The 19,445-nt window shown below is 41.4% G+C and overlaps 1 protein-coding gene across 4 annotated transcripts in view; it reads right to left on the reverse strand.

The window, feature by feature from the left end:
• Positions 1 to 19,445, reverse strand: part of SV2C (synaptic vesicle glycoprotein 2C) — a 93,667-nt gene that overhangs the window by 46,312 nt on the left and 27,910 nt on the right. For 2 of the 4 annotated variants that reach the window (XM_053407674.1, XM_053407673.1), the window contains exons 3-4: positions 10,721 to 10,901; positions 4,686 to 4,837 (exon numbers count right to left, since the gene is read on the reverse strand). The exons of 1 other annotated variant lie outside the window; for it this stretch is intronic. In XM_053407674.1, the coding sequence (XP_053263649.1) occupies positions 4,686 to 4,837; positions 10,721 to 10,901 (333 nt within the window). The remainder of the gene's footprint in view (positions 1 to 4,685; positions 4,838 to 10,720; positions 10,902 to 19,445) is intronic. One more of the 4 variants, XM_053407676.1, reaches the window with a different exon arrangement.

Genomic DNA, 19,445 nt, shown 5'->3' on the forward strand with positions numbered 1-19,445 from the left:
GGCATTCCGTCTTGGTGACTGTAACCCTGGTTTAAGGAGCCATTTGGCGCCCAGCTTATATATCTGAGTTTCTAACACTGCCTGAAACTAAGGGTGAGAAAAGAATCACATGAACTGTCTTCCTTGAAACTAGGTGAGCATGTGGAAGGCACAATTCACATCAGAGAACATCAGTATGGTGGGGAGGACATCCGCTACTCATTCACCCACACAGTTTCAGCAGTGTCCTCCAGCAGAATATACAAATTGTAGTGATGTTTAATAGCTTTGGAGAAGTGAAGAACTTTAAGAAGCTAGACAGCAGAACTGACACAAAAGGGAGGATTTTGTTTTGCACCTAGTTTCAAACATATCTGCAAAACAAAAGAGGCTGTGGAAAGACCTTAAATATCACTGATTTTGCAAAACAACAACAACCCAATAATAAGAAATGTATCTCAGCCATACCTCAGATTCCTTCCTTATCACAGATACCTTTAACACATTGTTAACATCTTTGATTAATCACTTCTCTTTTCTTGATCTCAACATTTATGCCCTTCAAGACATCCTGTGTTTGGATGCCCATAAATCACTTACTTCCAAATCAAGAACGAAACACCTGTTTGGTTGACATATACATTTAAAACTCGATGAATAGTATTTGGAAGGGATACATATGTAGAATTTGTGGCATGACAAGCTAAGAACACTCCTGTCATACAAGCCTAGGCATCGTCAGGCAGCTGCCAAAGACCAGCTTTCCAAAAGGGGCCAAAACTTCCTGGTGCAACCTGGAGTTGAGAGGAAGAATCAGCTCAGAGCTGCAGCAACAACAGACTTCCACTGTTGCCACAACACACACATGTAAGCAAAAACACATACAAGTTGTTGTTTGGCCTACAGGCAAAGCATGTAAATACCATAAGGATAGCCTCCTCCAAAGGGAAAGCAGCAGGGGGTTTTTAGGGTGGGGAGATGTTTATATCAACAGCTCTTGTGGCTGATTTCTCCTTTCAAATGAGTGTGCGGGGGGGTGAGAGAGGGGGGGGATAATCAATGATATTCCACTGTCCCATCTAGTTTGACTTTGGCACTGCCATATATACTTTGGCTTTTATTTTTAGAGGATTTCCACTCCTCGTTTACCATCTCTGGGTAAGCAATCCCCCTCTTTTATTTCCTATCCAGCCTATAGAATCACAGGAAAGGGTAATTAGTGCACTTACAAATGAAATGTTTTCAGCCTTCATTAAGCAGATGTGCTAAAATGCTACTTAAGCTACTAACCACAGAGAAGGCAAACATTTAAATGATTGGGGTGGGGGACACACAAAAAGAAACCCTTTGCATCATGGTGGAGAAAACACCACAAACAGATAACCAGGGGATTTAATTTGGTTTGCTTATCCTAATTTGCATAAGCATCTGTTCAAAATTCTATAGAACTTTGTCATTCTTGTTGCTTTTAGTATTTTAAGTATACACTCTAATAGTGTAATCCTGCACTGAAAATCCAATGGATGTGGTGCTCTAAGGTTTGGCAGATGCAGCACTACCATGGGTGTAGCCCGGGGGTGGGGGCAGGAAGAGCATTCCAGAGTATGGGCACCATCATAGGAAAGGCTCTCTTCCTGGTTGTTACCAGATGGGTCTCTGCAGGCTCTGGCACAACCATGAAAGTCTCTGATGATTATCTAAGTGATTGGACAGGTCCGTCTGGGAAAAGATGTTCTCTCAGGTAACCTGGTCTGGTAGCAAACAGGCATCCAGTGCAGCTCCTTCAGAAATGGTGCTCCATATATTAAGGGGAGCCCTTCATAGAACACATTGCAGTAATTGAGTCTTAAGGTTTTCAAAGCATTGGCAATAGTGGCCAGATGATTCTTTCTCCTGAAATGCATATAACTGGTGTAGCAGCCAAAGCTGGTAAAAGGCACTCCTCACCACTGTGGTCACTTGGGCCTCTAGCAACAATGACAAACCCAGGAACACTCCAAGACTGTGCACATGTTCATTCAAAGATAGTGCAACCACATTCTGAACAAGTAAAGTGCCGAATTCCCACACTTGGGAGCCACCCACCCACAGGATTTCCATCTGACAAGGATTCCATTTCAGTTTACTAGCACCCATCCAGCCCAACATTGCACCCAGTGTGACTTAGTACTGGGATCTCTTTAGCTCAAAGAGCTACAAGGAATGATAACATACCTCCATTAAAAAATTCAAACTCCAGTATAAATAGGCTTCATCTCAATATGTACCTGAATTCATGCTAAGTGAGAGATAAGCATTTGTGTTATTATGTATTGCGTAATTATTTTCATTGGAATTTAGCTAGAACAAGGACCTTATAATTTGATGACGGTTAATGCTGAAAACAATGGAGTGTCTTATTTTTCCCAAGGGAACTTCCAGGTGGAATATTCCTCAAGAGGCAAGCACATGGATTCACTACACCTGATGCCATAAAGCCACATGAGAATTGTGCAGATTCGAGTGGTGATTCTTGCTAGGCTGTGCAGCAGACCAGGCATTAGCATGAATGCCATAGTCCAAGGGACAGGGGCATATGATCTTGTGAAACTGTGTTGCTCCCCCAACTCTTTTTGTGTGTAGAACATGATTTCCAATTGGGACCAGCCCCAGACATTTTGGCACCTGGGGCGAACCCTAAAGTGGGGCCCCCTCCCATCAGGGAAGACGTGATGAGTGAAAATCTACATCAGGAAGAAGTGGGGAATAAAGATCTACATCGGGAACAAGGAGGGAACAAAGTCTACATCTGGAACAAGGGGGGCGGGTGAAGATCTACACTGGGAAATGGAAAAATCAAATCAACGTTCTCAACTTCAGTTCCTTGAAGTGGGAATCAAAGGCCATCATGGATGGTAAAGGGACGTGCTCTGAATCACACCAGGCAGGTGAAGAGTCCAGGAGACCCCAGAGGGCAACTCCTGCCATTTCATCCCTAGGGATGGGAGGAGACAGCATGGAGGTAGCTAATGAAGAGGCGACAGATCCAGCCTCCAAGGAACACACAGCAGCGGCAGCAGCAGGCAATGCATTCCTTGCCTCATGGGTGGGTTGTCCTTTCCAATATACCGTATATGATTCTCCCCTAAACTGCAAAATCAGTATTGCCTGTATCTCCTATCTGAACACAGCCCATCATTTACTGCATCACCAAGGTCTTTAAAGCTATGTCTGTTAGTCCAACAGCCTATGTCTATGTTATACCAGTTATGTTCACTCCTGAAGAGGGAATCATTGAATGAATCATTATTGTGGCAAGTTTTCTGTATCCCAGCCTGCATTTTTTAAGATAAGGAAGCTACATCCTTTGTTATCCATGATCTGGGGTGGCCAGTTTGACCAATGAATCTGCCACAACATTTGGAACTACCAAACAAAAAAACACAGATGGGCTCCTAGATATGATACTGAAAATGAGCGATAAAAAGTTAAATTAGGCTGACTTAGAGCTGTAGGATACGCCTCAGATTCATCCAACGAGAAAATTAGTTCAATGCATTGCAGAAAGGTATTTTAAATACTTCTAGGCTACAAAGTACTGACATTTAAAAGTTAGACAACATTACAATAAAAATGCTAAGTTATCTACACTAAAATAAAGCAAAGTAACCTTTGAAAGCAATTTATTGTAATCATGTATATAAATACCTTGCCTTAAGGTAAGTTTTAAAAATGCATATTTTTTAAAAGTTAACAACCGTTGTTCACTCTTGATAATTAAAAATGGCTTATAATTTTACTTTTATGCTCAGCTTTGCTAAAGAAAAGTATTATTGCAATTATAAAATATATAAAACTTGCTATCACACCTTAAAGGTAAAGGTAAAGGGACCCGTGGCCGATTCTGGGGTTGCGGCACTCATCTCGCTTTATTGGCCGAGGGAGCCGGCGTACAGCTTCCGGGTCATGTGGCCAGCATGACAAAGCTGCTTCTGGTGAACCAGAGCAGCGCACGGAAACACCGTTTACCTTCCCGCCGGAGAGGTACCTATTTATCTACTTGCACTTTGACGTGCTTTCGAACTGCTAGGTTGGCAGGAGCAGGGACCGAGCAACGAGAGCTCACCCCGTCGCGGGGATTCGAACCGCCAACCTTCTGATCGGCAAGTCCTAGGCTCTGTGGTTTAACCCACAGCGCCACCCGCGTCCCTTAGACTATTATAAAATATCCTACACTTTTAAAAAGTATAGTAAATTAAACTGTTATGAGTATGCATATTTATATGACCTCATGCATTTATAAACCCCTTTCCCTGTCAAATGACACTAGTAGAAACCAGGTTTGAAAATATATATTTGCATGGTCCTCTACAGCAAGTGAGATATACTTCTAAGCAATTGGGTATGACCAGGCCTTTTTTCCAGCTGGAACTCACTGAGCAATTATCAACATATAAGAGGCCAAAACAAAGGAACTCTTCAAAATATCTCTCATAAACACACCCCAATGTCTGTTTAGAGATTAAGTTAATCATATGTTAGGAACATAAAACGTGTGGACAAGCCGAATCACGATAGTACTACTAATTGCTGTAAAGTGTTTGCCCCACATTCTGCTTCTTTAAAACAATCAATTCTAATACTGAAATGCCTTGTAATTGATTATGGCTTAGCATTTATGTACATTGATAGCAGTAGCTTTATGCAACAAAAAATATGCTTCTTACCATAGTGAGGGATGATTGCCCAGGCCATGGCAGATGCATAGATGCCCCCAATCATCCAAAACATGCAAAGCCAACTTAAGTGTTCTCCACGTTTTTCTCGAGCAAGAACTTCAGCAAAATAGGAGAATACAACTGGAACAGCTCCTCCAATCCTAATTGAAGACACAGAGTATAAATTGAATACAAGCATAATAGAAACTATGAACCAAGCACTGTCTTTATTTGTGTCTTTAATGGGTAGCATGCAAAACAACTATTTCACTACACCAGCCTTGTGTGTATGTAACACAAAGTTATGGTTTGTCTAGTCAAAGTGTGGTTTGCTTCAGTGTTCCAACTCAGCCCAGCACATTAACCATTGCTTATTTTCTAGCAACCAACAATAAGGTGAAGTGTTTGTTTTGGCTTACAAACCATGGTTTGTTTTGTCTAGTTTGGTGTTTTGACTGAATGCAATAACTTGTCTACAGTTTGGCATTTTGACTGAACGCAATAACCTTGCTTGACCATGGTTTATTTGACAATCCCACCCCAGACGTTCACCAAGCTACAGTGACATGAGGTAAGAGCGTTGTGGGGGGACCCAGCTTGCTGGAGAAATGAGACATGGTTTGTTTTTCCCTCTGTTTGAAGATTTGAGGCTTGTTGAAATTAACTCAGCAAAGAAGAGAAGCAAGAGAAACAGGCTTAAAACAAATCATGCCTTTGCAGCTTGGGAGAACACAGCCACTAAACCTTTTGGTGCAGTTACGACTCAGGATATAGGCAAACAAAATTCAAATAATGTCTAAGAATTATTGGACTAAATTCTGGTTAAGAAAGAAACTATACAGTTTAGTTGTTATTGCATGGTCCTCTGTTGCATCAGGGTGTTCTTAGACCTCATATGTTGAATTTAAATGCAGAAGGCAACACAATCTCAACTGTTAAATCATTATCTCTTAATGAACTCTATCATTCAAAACTGTAGAAATGTTGAAAGGTTATAATATATTGTACTGTTTCTCACATCGTTTGGGTGAATTTTCCTCCAGTTTATTTTTTAAATTCAATGGGCAAGTGCAGTGCAGTTGGCACCTGAGCACTTTTATTCGTTACTACTATGTTACTTCTAAGTTTCTGTCATCACTATACAGGAACTGATAAGCAGCTCCCACTCTACATAAGCTGTTCTTCACATCTAAAATTAAGCCTTTGATTACCATAAGCTTCTGATTTCTGATGTCAGCAGTGACCATAATGCTTAAAAAGACATGTGGGACAACAGAATCAGGACTGGGACTGCATTAAACATCTACCGCTGTATATCTGAGGAGCTTTTACTATTTTCTGTTTTAATATTTAGTATATTTCATGTACCATTCAGCTGATCAAATTATTACTCCAGAGCCACTTTAAAAATGATAATGCAGAGGTATCTGATGTAATGAGGAATGCAGGTGGCGCTGTGGCACAGAGCCTAGGACTTGCTGACCGGAAGGTCGGCGGTTCAAATCCCTGCGATGGGGTGAGCTCCTGTTGCTCGGTCCCTGCTCCTGCCAACCTAGCAGTTTGAAAGCACGAAGTGCAAGTAGATAAATAGGTACTGCTCCGGCGGGAAGGTAAATGGCGTTTCCGTGCGCTACTCTGGTTCGCCAGAAGTGGCTTAGTCATGCTGGCCACATGACCCGGAAGCTGTACACCGGCTCCCTCAGCCAATAAAGTGAGATGAGTGCCACAACCCCAGAGTCGGCCACGACAGGACCTAATGGTCAGGGATATCTTTACCTATGTGATGTAATGTGTAGGGTTACTATGTCTGGCCATCCCTGACATTGCTGTTTTTAGCAGTTTTCAATTGGTCACATCCATACTATACATTCAGAGCACATGTCTTCCCCCGAAGAAGCATGGGAACTGTATTTTACCCTTTACTGAGCCACAAATCTCAGCACACTTAACAAACTACAGTTCCCAGGATTCTTTGGGGGGAAGCTACATGCTTTAAATGTATGGTGTGGATGTGGCTGACATTTGTAAATTGCCTTGACACATACGTAGAAGGCAATTCATAAATAAATAATAAAAATGGCAATGTTTGCTAGGGTTTAGGGGAGTTGGAGTCCAGTAACATCTGTAGAGTAGCATAATATTAGGTAATGGAGTTTTCCCATGGTTTTCCTATTGAAAATCAACTCTCCAAGCAGGCATTTGCAGCACCTTTTGGGGGCAATTAGCAAGTTAAAGCAAGCAGCTTTCAGTAGACAGGGGCAGACTTTGGTAATATGGTGCCCCGAGAATGGACAAATTTTTATACCCCCACCTAAGGATTTCTAATTTTCACAATGATTCCTTTTGGTACAGTTGGTACTGATTACTGAATACTTCAAAGTGTGTCTTGGCTCTCTGGGAATAACTTATTGGGCAAAAGGGACGAGTTCCTTTGCACTGTTATTGAGACCCTGGCTGACCCAACGTTTGAGAAAGTACTCCTGAATTATTTTATACAAGATTGGTTCATGCACTTGGAAAAGTATGCATGGATGTCCCTTTTTGCAAGATTTTGTACTCTGCTGCAGTTCATAAACACAAAACACACACGCATACTACATCACTCTGTGGTTTTTAGCAAAAACATTGCATAATCAAAGACCAAAGCAATGTGTGTTCCTCCCAGAAAGAAATCACCCCATTCCTTCCAAACTCTGCAAATTGACATTAGAGAAACAGAATGATTCCTGAAAAGAAAATGGTCAGAAAAAGAAAGGGTCCTGGTGTGTGTATGCTTGTAAAGATAGATCAGAATTTGCCACAAGGGACAAAAAGGGACATTTCTCAATGCTCTTTGTGGGGTAGGCATCTTAAACAATCACTACTACAAAATAGGCATATACCCTTCTTTAAGTTGTAACCCATATCCCTGCTACTCACTCTCTGTAGTGAAGGTTAGTATAATGAAAAGACTTTGGAAGCAACTTATATCAGCTATGTCAGGGAACTACTATCAGCTCAGAGACGAGAGGTGGAAGGGCAGTTGTGTTATAGGGAACCTCCGAAAATCTTGTGAAACAGTTCCTCCTCCGGCGAGGAGGAAACCCCCACCTCCAGTGGAGAGGAGGTGCAGGGACCAGGGGATGCTAGGGAGAGCCTCAACACCGAGCCTGAGCAAATAGGAGAGGAGGGAAGTACCCCTTTGCCAGTGCCCATTTTGCGCAGTAGGTTTCGGTGAAGGGAGGGGTGGAGAAGGTTGGGGGTCACACGATTGTTATGCTGGGGAAGGTACAAGAACCGACCACTCCCAGATTCTGCTAGCGATTCAGCCAGACATGAACTTACGACGCTCTTCACTGTAAATAGTTAGCACTAAGAATAAAGCCTGGAAAAGACAGGTCGGAGTCCTGCCTGTTTGCTCTCGAGCAACCACATCAGCATCTGACAAGCTATGATAATTAGATAGAACCCTGATGTTCATAAACAATGTATCTTTGCATACAAGATATTGGGGAGAATCAAATGGGAGAGAAAAGCTGCTCTCATGCCTTACTTGTAAGCTTGTCAGATGGCATTTGACTGACAAGTGTGGTAACAGATTGTTGGACTGGATAAGGGAACTAGGGTCCCAAGAGGCTGTTGGACTCTACCTCCCATGAGCCCCAGCTAGTATGGCCATGGTCAGGACTGAAGTCCAATAACATCTTCCCAGATGGGGTTACAAGTTCCCCATCCCTGCACTAATGCTTTGATCTGATCTGATCTGATCTGATCCAAGAAGGTTCTTCTCATTCATAACATTTCATGAAAATTTGTCCATCAGTGTGTTTGACAATCCCTGCTAGAACCTGTATGATTTTGTGTGCCACAGAAGTTCTACCAAGAATTAGTGAGCACAATGATGGTCACATTTTGCAAAATCTGATAACCTCCAAACTACCTCTCAGCAGTTCCCTCCAACCTAGTGCCAAAATTATATTTTCTATTTCCTTCCTTCCTTCCTTCCTTCCTTCCTTCCTTCCTTCCTTCCTTCCTTCCTTCCTGGCTCAGCTTTGGTTTGTTATTCAGAAAACCCAATGCATATGTACACGATTTATCATATCATTTATCCCCTTTCCATTTTCTGCAGGCATCAGCAATATGCAGCCAAAACAGCAGCTACAGATAACATTATTCAGTCATATCCACACCAGACATTGAAAGCACCTTTATACAATTTTAACAGACATTGAGAATTTGGGAATTGTAGGTCTGAGAGGTCAGCACCCTTATCAAACTACAATTCCCAGGATCTTTTGGGGGAAGCCATTAAAGTTAAAGTGGTATAAGGGTGCCTTAAATGTATGGTGTTTCTGTTACCTTATTTAAGAAGACATTCTCCAATACTTTTTCATATTCCAGTCACCCCCTGTTTATCTAACACAAAAGTATATCTTATTAATAGTTGAAACTGATTTGCTAAGCAGTCTAAACTTATAATAGTGGAATATTTTCTTCACATAAATTATATTTTTCCCAATTCAAAATCCTGCTCCAAGGCACAGCTGTCTATTCTATTTGTACATTACTAGAGGCAAACTATAATGTTTGAAATCAAATGTCCTCCCCTGGTGCAATTTTAACAACTACTTAAATTTCGCTGTTACCACCCTTGAGAAATTACTTTACAATGTTATAATATTTTCAGATATGTCAGTATTCCACACAAATCTTTAAGCAGTTGAACAAATCGAGGTATCACACTGGAGGGAAAGAAAGCAGCAACTTCTAAATATTTTGGGACTCAAGTACTTAAAAGAGCACCTCCCCCAACATCAACCATCTTGGATCTTACACTCAGCAAGTGAGATTTCATTGGTGGTGCTGCCACTGGGGACACGCAGTTTATGATGATCTGTGACAGGGCCTTTTCAGTGGCAGTTCCCCACAGTTCCTCAACTAGAGCCAGGGCTTTTTCGTCTGTGGCTCCAATCTGGTGGAACGCTCTGTCACAAGGGACTAGGGCCCTGCGGGACTTGACATCTTTCCGCAGGGCCTGCAAGACAGAGCTGTTCCACCAGGCCTTTGGTCAGGGCACAGCCTGACTCCCTCCTTTGGCAATCTTCACAGAACTTTAGCCTAATGGTTGCCATCAATTTGAGTTGAATTAATTTTATAATGAAATGATTTTAGAATGTTGTACTATTTTATTGTTGTTAGCCGCCCTGAGCCCGGCTTCGGCTGGGGAGGGCGGGATATAAATAATTTTTATTATTATTATTATTATTTGTGGAATGCCCTTCCTGGTGAAGTGCGCCTGTCTCCCTTATTATATATATTATTTGGGGACTATAACTCACTACTTTTCTGTTTTATTTATTTATATTGTGTCATAAAATATGTTAAATTTAGTGTAAAATATTAAAAGCATACTCAGCTCTCTGCATCTATCACCACTGTTAATAATGCAAGGTGGTTAAATCCTAAGCTGTGCAGTGTGTGAATTTCTAAATGGGTTGTTTTGACATTTTTCTTTCAGGCATACAGTGACAGATGTGCAAGTGAAATTTTCAGCCAAGCCATGCCACTTTAAGTACCCCAATGTGGATCAAAGGAAAACAATAATCACTTTTTTTTAACCACTGACCCCTTCTTTGCATGGACTTTATCCATACAGGGCACTCTCACAGCGCAACAGGCTAGAGTCTGGACAGCGAGGCTCAAGAGCAAATGCAGAAGTCAGATTGAGAAAGTCTGAGTGAACACAAAGCCCAACCACAATACAGTGGTACCTTGGTTCTCAAACTTAATCTGTTCTGGGAGCTTCCTGCAGTCGAGCAGAAGCCGTGTCAGATGTTTGGTTCTGAAAAACGTTCACAAACCAGAACACTTACTTCCGGGCTTGCAGCGTTTGGGAGCCAAAACATGTGAGTACCAAGGTGTTTGAGAACCAAGGTACGACTGCACCCTCAGTCGTTCTTTGGGCTCTTGACAGCAGGATGGGAACAACAATGAACAAGCTTTTCCCCAGAACAGGGAAAGCTAAAGTTAAGTTAGAAAATGAAAGGAATAAAGGAAGAGCTTACCCAAATCCAGAAAGTAAACGACAGAAGAGAAAGAAGCCATAGCCCTGGACAAATGATGAAAGGAAGGCAAAGAATCCATTGACAGACATACATATGAGAAGAGACTGTCTCCTTCCCACCTTGTCTGCCAAGCCTCCCCAGAAGAATGCCCCCACCATCATCCCAAGGTATACTATGCTACCTGCAACACACAAAAGAGAATATGTTACATTAGGAAGGATTGCATAGTTCTCAATATCAACTCCTAAGTCACTGTTCCTCCTCAGCTCCCACACATGGCACAATTTACTTGCAAAACAACTATGTACATTTATTGTAGGCGAGTAATTTGAATACAGATTTGCAAAGGGAAGAAACACTCCTCTCATATGCATCCTTTGTTTCTGACTTACTGACAATTTGGTACTTTTTTAGTTATAGGCACACAGCTGCAAGAAAGTAAAAGAAAAGGCAAGCAAATCTGGGGGTTGAGAGGTTTATATCCTACCTTTTCTTGCAAGAAGCTCAATATGGTGTAAATGGTCCTCCCCTTACCCATTTTGGCCTCAAAACAGCCCTGTGAAGTTGGCTGAGGGACTGTGCCTGGCTCACTGTCACTCAATGAGCTTCATAGCTGAGCAGAGAAGTGAACCCTGGTCTCCCGGATCCTAGTTCAACAATGGCCACTACACTGGCCCTCTCCATCTTTCCTTCAACATCCATGCAAGGTAGAGACATTATTACAGCTCAGGGGCACATTAAGCTGGGGGGGGGGGGTTAAGCTGGAGCAGAGCCAGTGAGGGATGTGAGCTGAAGAAAGTCCCAAGAGCCAGACAGAGTGGCCAGGGGGGCCATATTTGGTCCCAGAGCCTGAAGTTCCCTACCCCTGCTACATAACATCTCATACCCACAATTTTTCCATAAACGGTGGGCTAAATTTAGTTATGTGGATAAATCAATACCATGCAATTAACTAATGCAACTACGTTGCAGGAAAACTTTGTTATCAACAGGATTATTTTCCAAATCATGTGTGTGCTCTCAGAATGTGACCCTTTATAAATGGTTTCAGAAACTAGGATTATTTAAATTGCTTTAATAACAAAAGGGAGGAAATGAACAAGAGAGGGTCAGGTTTCTATATGCTGGGAAACTTGATAGGTCAGTGTACAAAACTCACTACAGATCATGCTTGCTTACAGCTGTTTTCTCTGATAACAGTGCACATTATAGTAATGACTCTGCAGCTTTATCGCCTGTGCTTCAAGAATATTTTAATTTCAATAAACATGCCTTTAAAGAGGGGGGTTCCAAAAGTCCAAGGATGCAGCCAAACCAACCATATAAAAGTATGTTTGTGTATATATAAATTTATTTTGTTTATTTATAAAAATATTTATAGACTGCTCCTTCATATAAATTATCAGGGTAGTATACAAGAAAATTGATGAGTACTATAATACATTGAACAGGCTGCTGGCATAAAAAGATCTTCAAGAGGCATCTGAAACATAGAGTAGCAAAACTATTGCACGGCATGGAACTGGTAAAAGTACATGGCTGGCTTCTAGTTGAAGCTAGCTGGGCTTCTGAAACACAGGAAAATGGGAACTAACAGTGCTTGTCCACATAATCTCAGAGACTGAATTGGGATATAAAGGCTCAGGAGGTCACTAGGTATACACACAACTATCTATCTATATCTATCTATCTATCTATCTATCTATCTATCTATCTATCATCTATCATCTATCTATCTATCTATCTATCATCTATCTATCTATCTATCATCACCTACTATCTATCTATCATCTATCATCTATCTATCTATCTATCTATCTATCTATCATCTATCTATATAAACACACACATATGCATATGTGTTTATGTGATAAATATGCATGTTCATACATGTGTGTGCACATAATCTTTATGGCATTTTAAAATAATTTTTACCTGCCTTGCAAGTTATCCACCAGCTCCAGATTGCCTGATATCTGAAAACTGAAATGGTGGCACACAGAATACAATGCATACAAGACCAATATATCTAATTATTAATAGGGGGTTTTCCCTGATCCATTCTATGCATTGTGTTCCACTCCAAAGTGACTTACAAATCAGAATCCAAAGCGGCCTTAAAATGAGGTGGGTGAGAGCTATTCTAATCCCACACTGTGAATAAGTTTGGCACAGATAAAGCTATAGCTGAATGAACAGTTTATTGATTTAAACACACACAATGCCACACTTCAGTCTCTTCCCTACTGCTCAAGTAGCCAAATTAACAGGTAGTTAAGAGACTATAACATTTAATTGGATGGACACAAATATTGATTTATGTCCAACTTTTTACAATTAAGACAACTGCAGAACAGTAAAAATAGTATTTCTGTCTCTATTCTCACCCTGAGCGTAAAAGAAAAACCACCACCCCCTACTACTATAAAAATGAGATACTATGATGCAGCAACTACAGAACAGGGTTATCGAAAACCTAGTTAATCCTAGGTAATGATATGAAGTCACTGATGGATTGCTTTAGTACTAGCGCTGAACATATTATTTTGAAGGTATCTTCTCTTATCCGATAGTTCCCTCTGGCATTACAGCGTAAATCCTAACTGACAAGCCTGAGATAAAGCCTACTTTGTTAAGTCTTTGTAATGCCTCTAATGCTTGGTTTCACTTTTCTCTGAAACTGAGGTGCCTCTGATACGTTTTCTCCCTCTCAGACTTTTGATGCGAAATGCAGCAACAGCATTCACGTAGTTCTCAATCGACCCTGTCATGGTAACAAATTGGTGTGACTCTGCAATTTGAAATGCACTTTTTATGGCAATACTCCAAGCTCAGAGTGATTATGAATGGTGCATGTGACTGAACAACACAATGTGTTTCCCATGCAATGTTCTGGGATTAATTCTTCTCACAAACAAAAACCCTACAGCCGGTAATTGGCCATAGGATCACTCTACAGTCATGTCTCTACATCATATCAGAAGCCCCTGTTTGGCAAACAGGGAAGATTCTGGATGAAGGACCAGCATGTTCAGGGGTTGGCATGAAGACAACTTTCTGCTGACAATTGTCTCTTCCTACAGTGCTTTCCCACCTGTGAGTTGCTGAAAAGTAATAGTGGCTTGAATCCCAACAAAGGCAGCATACACACCATTAATTAAAAGCTCACCCCACTGCAAAAAAATCCTGTGAAATGTAGTTTGTTAATGGTGCTGGGAGTTGTAGCTCTGTGAGGCATAAACTACAGTCCCCAAGATTTGGGGGGGGGGGCGGTAGGTGTGTGCACTGCCAAAGTTGGCAATAGCATGATATTCAGTGCATTAAATGTGTCAAAAGTAATAGAAAACTTTTATTAGGTGACTAGCTGTGTGAGATAAAGAAGCATCTTTGCACAGGCAGCCAACTTGGCTGTCTCTGATGCAAAAAAATGAGCTTTTAAAAATGTTGCCTGATTTTGCAGGGGTGGGGGAAGAGATCTTTGTGTTCTCTTATGCCAACAGAAGTTCGGTCTAGTAAACGCTGACACATTGAATTTCATCAAAGAAAAGAAATCATGCCAGCACAAGCAAACATGGGACTTCCTTAGCTATCAAAATGCGCTCCTCTAGGGAAAATAAAAAAATATTCACTGGAACTGAGGTCGTAATCCTTGGCCTCAGTAAGACAAGCAAGCAGTATAATCCAAAGACGCACAATGCACTGGGGATCATTCACATTTCAGGGCAGAGCACATAAAGCAGGAGAAATTAAATGTAGCACTGTGGCAATCATCCTGCCAGTGCAAGCTTTTCAGCTTGCCAGATGGAATTATTCACCTCTCTGCCCCTGCTGCTCTGGGATTTCCTCTGACCCCACCCCAATTTTGGGAAGGTGAAGGCAGAGGGGGGGGAGTCCCATTGTGCTACTGGGATACGTTAGTTGAATCCCAGTATGTTTCTTAGCATGTATATATTGAGGTAGCTCATCTAGATGAATATAATGCCACATTGTTGTCTTACATCTCATCCTTTTCTGAAAAAGAACACCTCATCCCTTGACAGAACTTTCTTTTTTTTAATCAATTCCTTTCACTTAAAATATCTGTTCTAGACAAAAAAGTGCCTATCTGAAGATTTCAAGCATGGCATTTTGAAGCACTGCCTATATATTTTGGAGCAGTGAGAAATGGAAGATCCATAGCTCAGTGGTAAGAACAGATGCTAGAGGTCCTGTATTCAAGTTACTGCCACTCTCATTAAAAATGATCAGGGAGCAGGCATGGGAAAGACCCTGACCTGGATCCTAGAATACCACAGCCAGTCAGAGCAGATGGGCTAGATGGATAAACAGACTGACCTAGTGTAAGGCAACTTCCAATGCTAAAAACATCATCCAGTCCTCAGTGAGCCTTTCAATTCCCCATGAAAAAAAGGGTTGAAGCCTCAAACATTTCAGCCTCTCCATTTTGAAATGGGAGTATGTAGACATTAATGGCTTAAAATGTGGCAATGTTGTTTCCCTCAGCTGTGTTTGAAGTCACATTTGAAAGCCGCTGTAGACATCAGAGAGAGAGCTGGGGTCTCTTCACCAGATGCACATTAGGGCTGTGCAATAAATCGCCTAACCCTTGAGTACCGGTATTGAAATAACATTGTGATAAGTAGTTCAACAAGGCAATATACTTGTGAACAAAAGGTGGGCACATAACAGCTTGGGGGGGGGGATTAGCTCAGGTGAACAGGTACTTTACAGATAATTTGCAGGCATGGTGTCTCCAGCTCTGTTTGCTCTCTCCCTCCTAACCAGTAAGCCCTCAAACCACACAAACCAGCATCTTCACTGGGTATCTTTCCACTTAGAGCTCAGCTAAGTATGCTAACAATCCAGGAGGAACCCCCCACAGTTAGACAATCAAAGAGGCAAAGTAAACAAAGACCTGGAAAGTGGAATGAGGGCTTTTGGGGGGGAGGAATGGAGGGCAGAAGATTTAGCTGGCTGCCTAATGCTGAAATGGGAGGTTGTGAGAATGATGGGGAGGGTGTTTTTCGGTAAGCAGTGCAAACAAATGAGCATGCCCTACTGAATTCAACGAGGCTTATTCCCAGGAAAGTAGAAGTTTAGCTGAACTCAGTGGGACTTATGCATGCACAGGTTGTACTCAGACCTCTGAGTGGGGAAGCAGATGCAACTTGACTAGTAAATCACTTAAACTACTCTTAAGTTGGTTGGAAATATATTAAATATAATATATGGAAGTTTATTTAATATTTTTATTAAATCTACTACTTCTTTACCATTTAAGGCCCTCCTCCGCCACAGGAAGCCTCGTTAAGGCCCTCGGCTGCTGCGAGGAAGTGCGGCACGCCCTCCGCCATTGTGGAGAGGTATGGCAGGACCCTCTGCCACTGCAGAGGCGTGGCAAGGTTCTCTGCTGCTGTGGGGAAGCCCAGTGCACCCTCCATCGCTGTGGGGCGGTATGGTGGGACCTCTGCTGCCAAGATAGATATATGCATATATCAAGATACATCAAGATATCGTGATATTTCGCTGGTGATATATCGTGATGTTGAAAAATCAGATATCTTCCAGCCCTAATGCACATTACCTGATTTGTTTTCCTGCACCTGCAACTCCTGAACTGAAAGTTGTTATCTGCACATGCACAAAGGCTGTCTGAAATGTTACACCTCAGTTTATTCACAGCTTGCATTTTCAAATTAGATGGAAGCTCATTTGAGGAAAAACACATCAAAGGAGTATTTCTTGGGGAAAAACAAGACACAGGTAGATTGTGGGCAACTCAGCTTCAAAAAGAAAGCTGTGGGAGTGCACTGGAGTAAACGGTAATGTGCATATAGCATGAGAGTGAATTAATATGACAAAAGGAATGGAATACACGTTAACAATTGCTATAGATGTTGTTGGACTCCAATTCCCATCAGCCACAGCTAGCATGGCCCACGCTTAGGGGTGATGGGAATTGGATTCCAACAATTTTTGGAGGGAACCATATTGGCTACCCCTAGTCTAGAAGCAACTAGAAGCTGAAGCAAAGTGGGCGGGGACCTGAAATATCTCTTTGATGGGAGGCAACTAGGTGTCCCGTAAGAGTATAGATAGTATGAACATTTGCCCTCTAGCATATTTTATTAATAAATGTTTTTATATGTGTGACACATTTTCTTCCAAAAGAGGCTTTAAGTCTCAGAATTTGGAATTCCCAGGAGCTGCGAAAATCAAATAAACAAGTTCAGCATCTTGATAGATGAGGTCTTGTAAACCATGATTTATCTATCATGCAATATTATTGAAACATGATGCCTGTGGAGAGCTCAATGATGTGTTAAAGATCTTCAGCTTTGTTTCAAAAGTAGATGTGACACCTAATGATTTAAACTGTGATGTAGTTTCAGCCAAAGAAACCCAGACTGCTGAGGTTCCCACACACACAAAAATGAAGACAGAGACCTAATTAAGTGTGCAAAGTCAACAAGGCTTTTTTCTATTTTCAACATATTTGCATTTCTATGAAACATGACCATTGGTTATTTGGTATTATAATTAAAGTGGTACTCGAAGATGGAAGTTTATAGAGCAAATGAAATTTTGAGCAAGTTACATATCACTGGAGTGGGAAAGTAAGTAGTTCACTCTTACTTGATTGCAGAGTTGGGGTGTTTCCCCTGGTACTACACAGATTTGTATTTACTTATAATCCACTTGTCCAGTGCTTTTTTCTGGGGGGGATGCAGGGGTACACATATCCCTAAACATTTTGTGAATCTAAGTTTGACCTCATTGAGGGGCAGTATTTCAATATGATTAGGAAAATGAGAGTACCCCTATATGTTTTTTTAAGAAAAAAAGCACTGCACTTGTCTCCCCAAGGGAAATGTCCAAGCTGCTCATGAAAAAGGCATAACATTGTCTAAAAACTGCAATATAAAATCAGTATAATCAAATACCAGAGAAAAGGAGAATAATTCCATAAAAACAGCTAAATGGGAATATAACCACATCCAATGAAAATGTTATACTCTGGTGAGAAAGAGACAGACTATCCTTTTTTCAGAAAAGCAAAGGCAGGGGGGTTTTTTGGGGGGGGGACTGCTCATGATGTGTATATGCACCTCTCTGTTATTTCACAGTTTGGTATTGATTTAAAACACTGACGAGAAACCTTGTCTTCCCATATGTTGTTGGACTACTTCTCCCATTATCCCTGAGCACTGGCCATGCTGACTAAGGCTGATGGAAACTGGAGTCCAACAATACTTTGAGGGCCACAGGTTTCCCACCCTTGATTTAAAGACATGTTAGGGCCACAGGTTTCCCACCCTTGATTTAAAGACATGTTTTACAAATGTTAGCAGTGGGGCCAAACTCACTATGAGAAACAAAGCATCTCTCAAGAAAAACCATCTCCAGCCTTAGTAGCTATGGTTTTGCTTTATTCACTGAGAAGGACAAACATGTGTTCCGTTTCTCCAGCCCAACTTCTGGACAGAATGGCTCAATGCAACGCTGAACCTGCCCTAAAGATATTTGGTAGCAAAGCGCTTACTCAAATGCTCTCTGATTCAAACTCCATTAAAGTTTTGAAAACTGTGCAGAATAATTGTTTGGGGAAAATATACTGTCTACCATCCGGAATATCAGCAGCTTTTCATACAGAATCCAGGTGGCCAACAATTAAGTCAAGAGCAAACTGTATATAAAGTATATTTTTAAAAATTGCTACTATGCCTATTGAGTATTTTCCTGCTATATGAAATTGGGTGATAACCAGCTATGGACAGCAGCTTGCCAATTATGTTTTGGACTATTATTATTTTACAGAACCGTGCGTGGGTCTGAGTCCCACATTGGGCAAAAAGATTCCTGCATTGCGGGCGGTTGCCCTAGATAAGCCTTGTGGTCCCTTCCAACTCTACAATTCTAGGGATTGGCTCTTCCGGATAGAATTAGAAACACTCACTCACTAGTGAATCCCCCCCACCATGAACAGTCATTTTGTAATTGCACACCATTTCAAGCACTTTTGTAACACATCTCTGAACTATTCCTACACAAGTCCCATTGAAACAAACCAAGCTGAGATTTCTCAAAACAGATTTTTCTGAGAAAATTCATGGGATTTTCTTTTTCTTTTTCACACACCCCACCCCTTGAAAAAAGGCAAATGGTATTCTCCAATAACATTTTTTGTTATTGCCACCATTATTCTTCCAGAATGACACTAGGGCCAGGAGGATGCAAAATGGCAGCCAGGCTGCCAACGCACTTGGCTGCAGCTGCCACTTGGAGTGTCAGAGGGGGAGAGGGACAAAGCCGAGCTACTGCCACTACTAATGGAAAGCCCCACTCCCAGAGAAAGTATTCAATAATTTATCCTCCTCCAGGTCCACCACCACCACCAATTTCTTTGCCTACAACTACAACAGATAATTTTGAGAGGCCACTTGCACCCAGTTCTATTCAAACACTCCTAATGATGAGGCACTTTCTTCCATCTCTTTGTTACACAGTATTGACATGTATTCTTGATACTAAGCTATGCAGCACGTTATCAACATATTATATTTATTCTGGATTCATAAGCATGCGGTTTTTTTGTCCTATGATTTAGGAACAGCTACTTATTTTTATTGGTCATGACGAAGGGCAGAGGAAAATCTTTTCTTTTTACGCATACAACAAAACAAAAGAGAGCCACGGTGGTATCTTAAAATACCTCACACACAGA

The sequence above is a fragment of the Podarcis raffonei genome, chromosome 11 (assembly GCF_027172205.1).
Source record: "Podarcis raffonei isolate rPodRaf1 chromosome 11, rPodRaf1.pri, whole genome shotgun sequence".
Taxonomy (NCBI): Eukaryota; Metazoa; Chordata; class Lepidosauria; order Squamata; family Lacertidae; genus Podarcis; species Podarcis raffonei.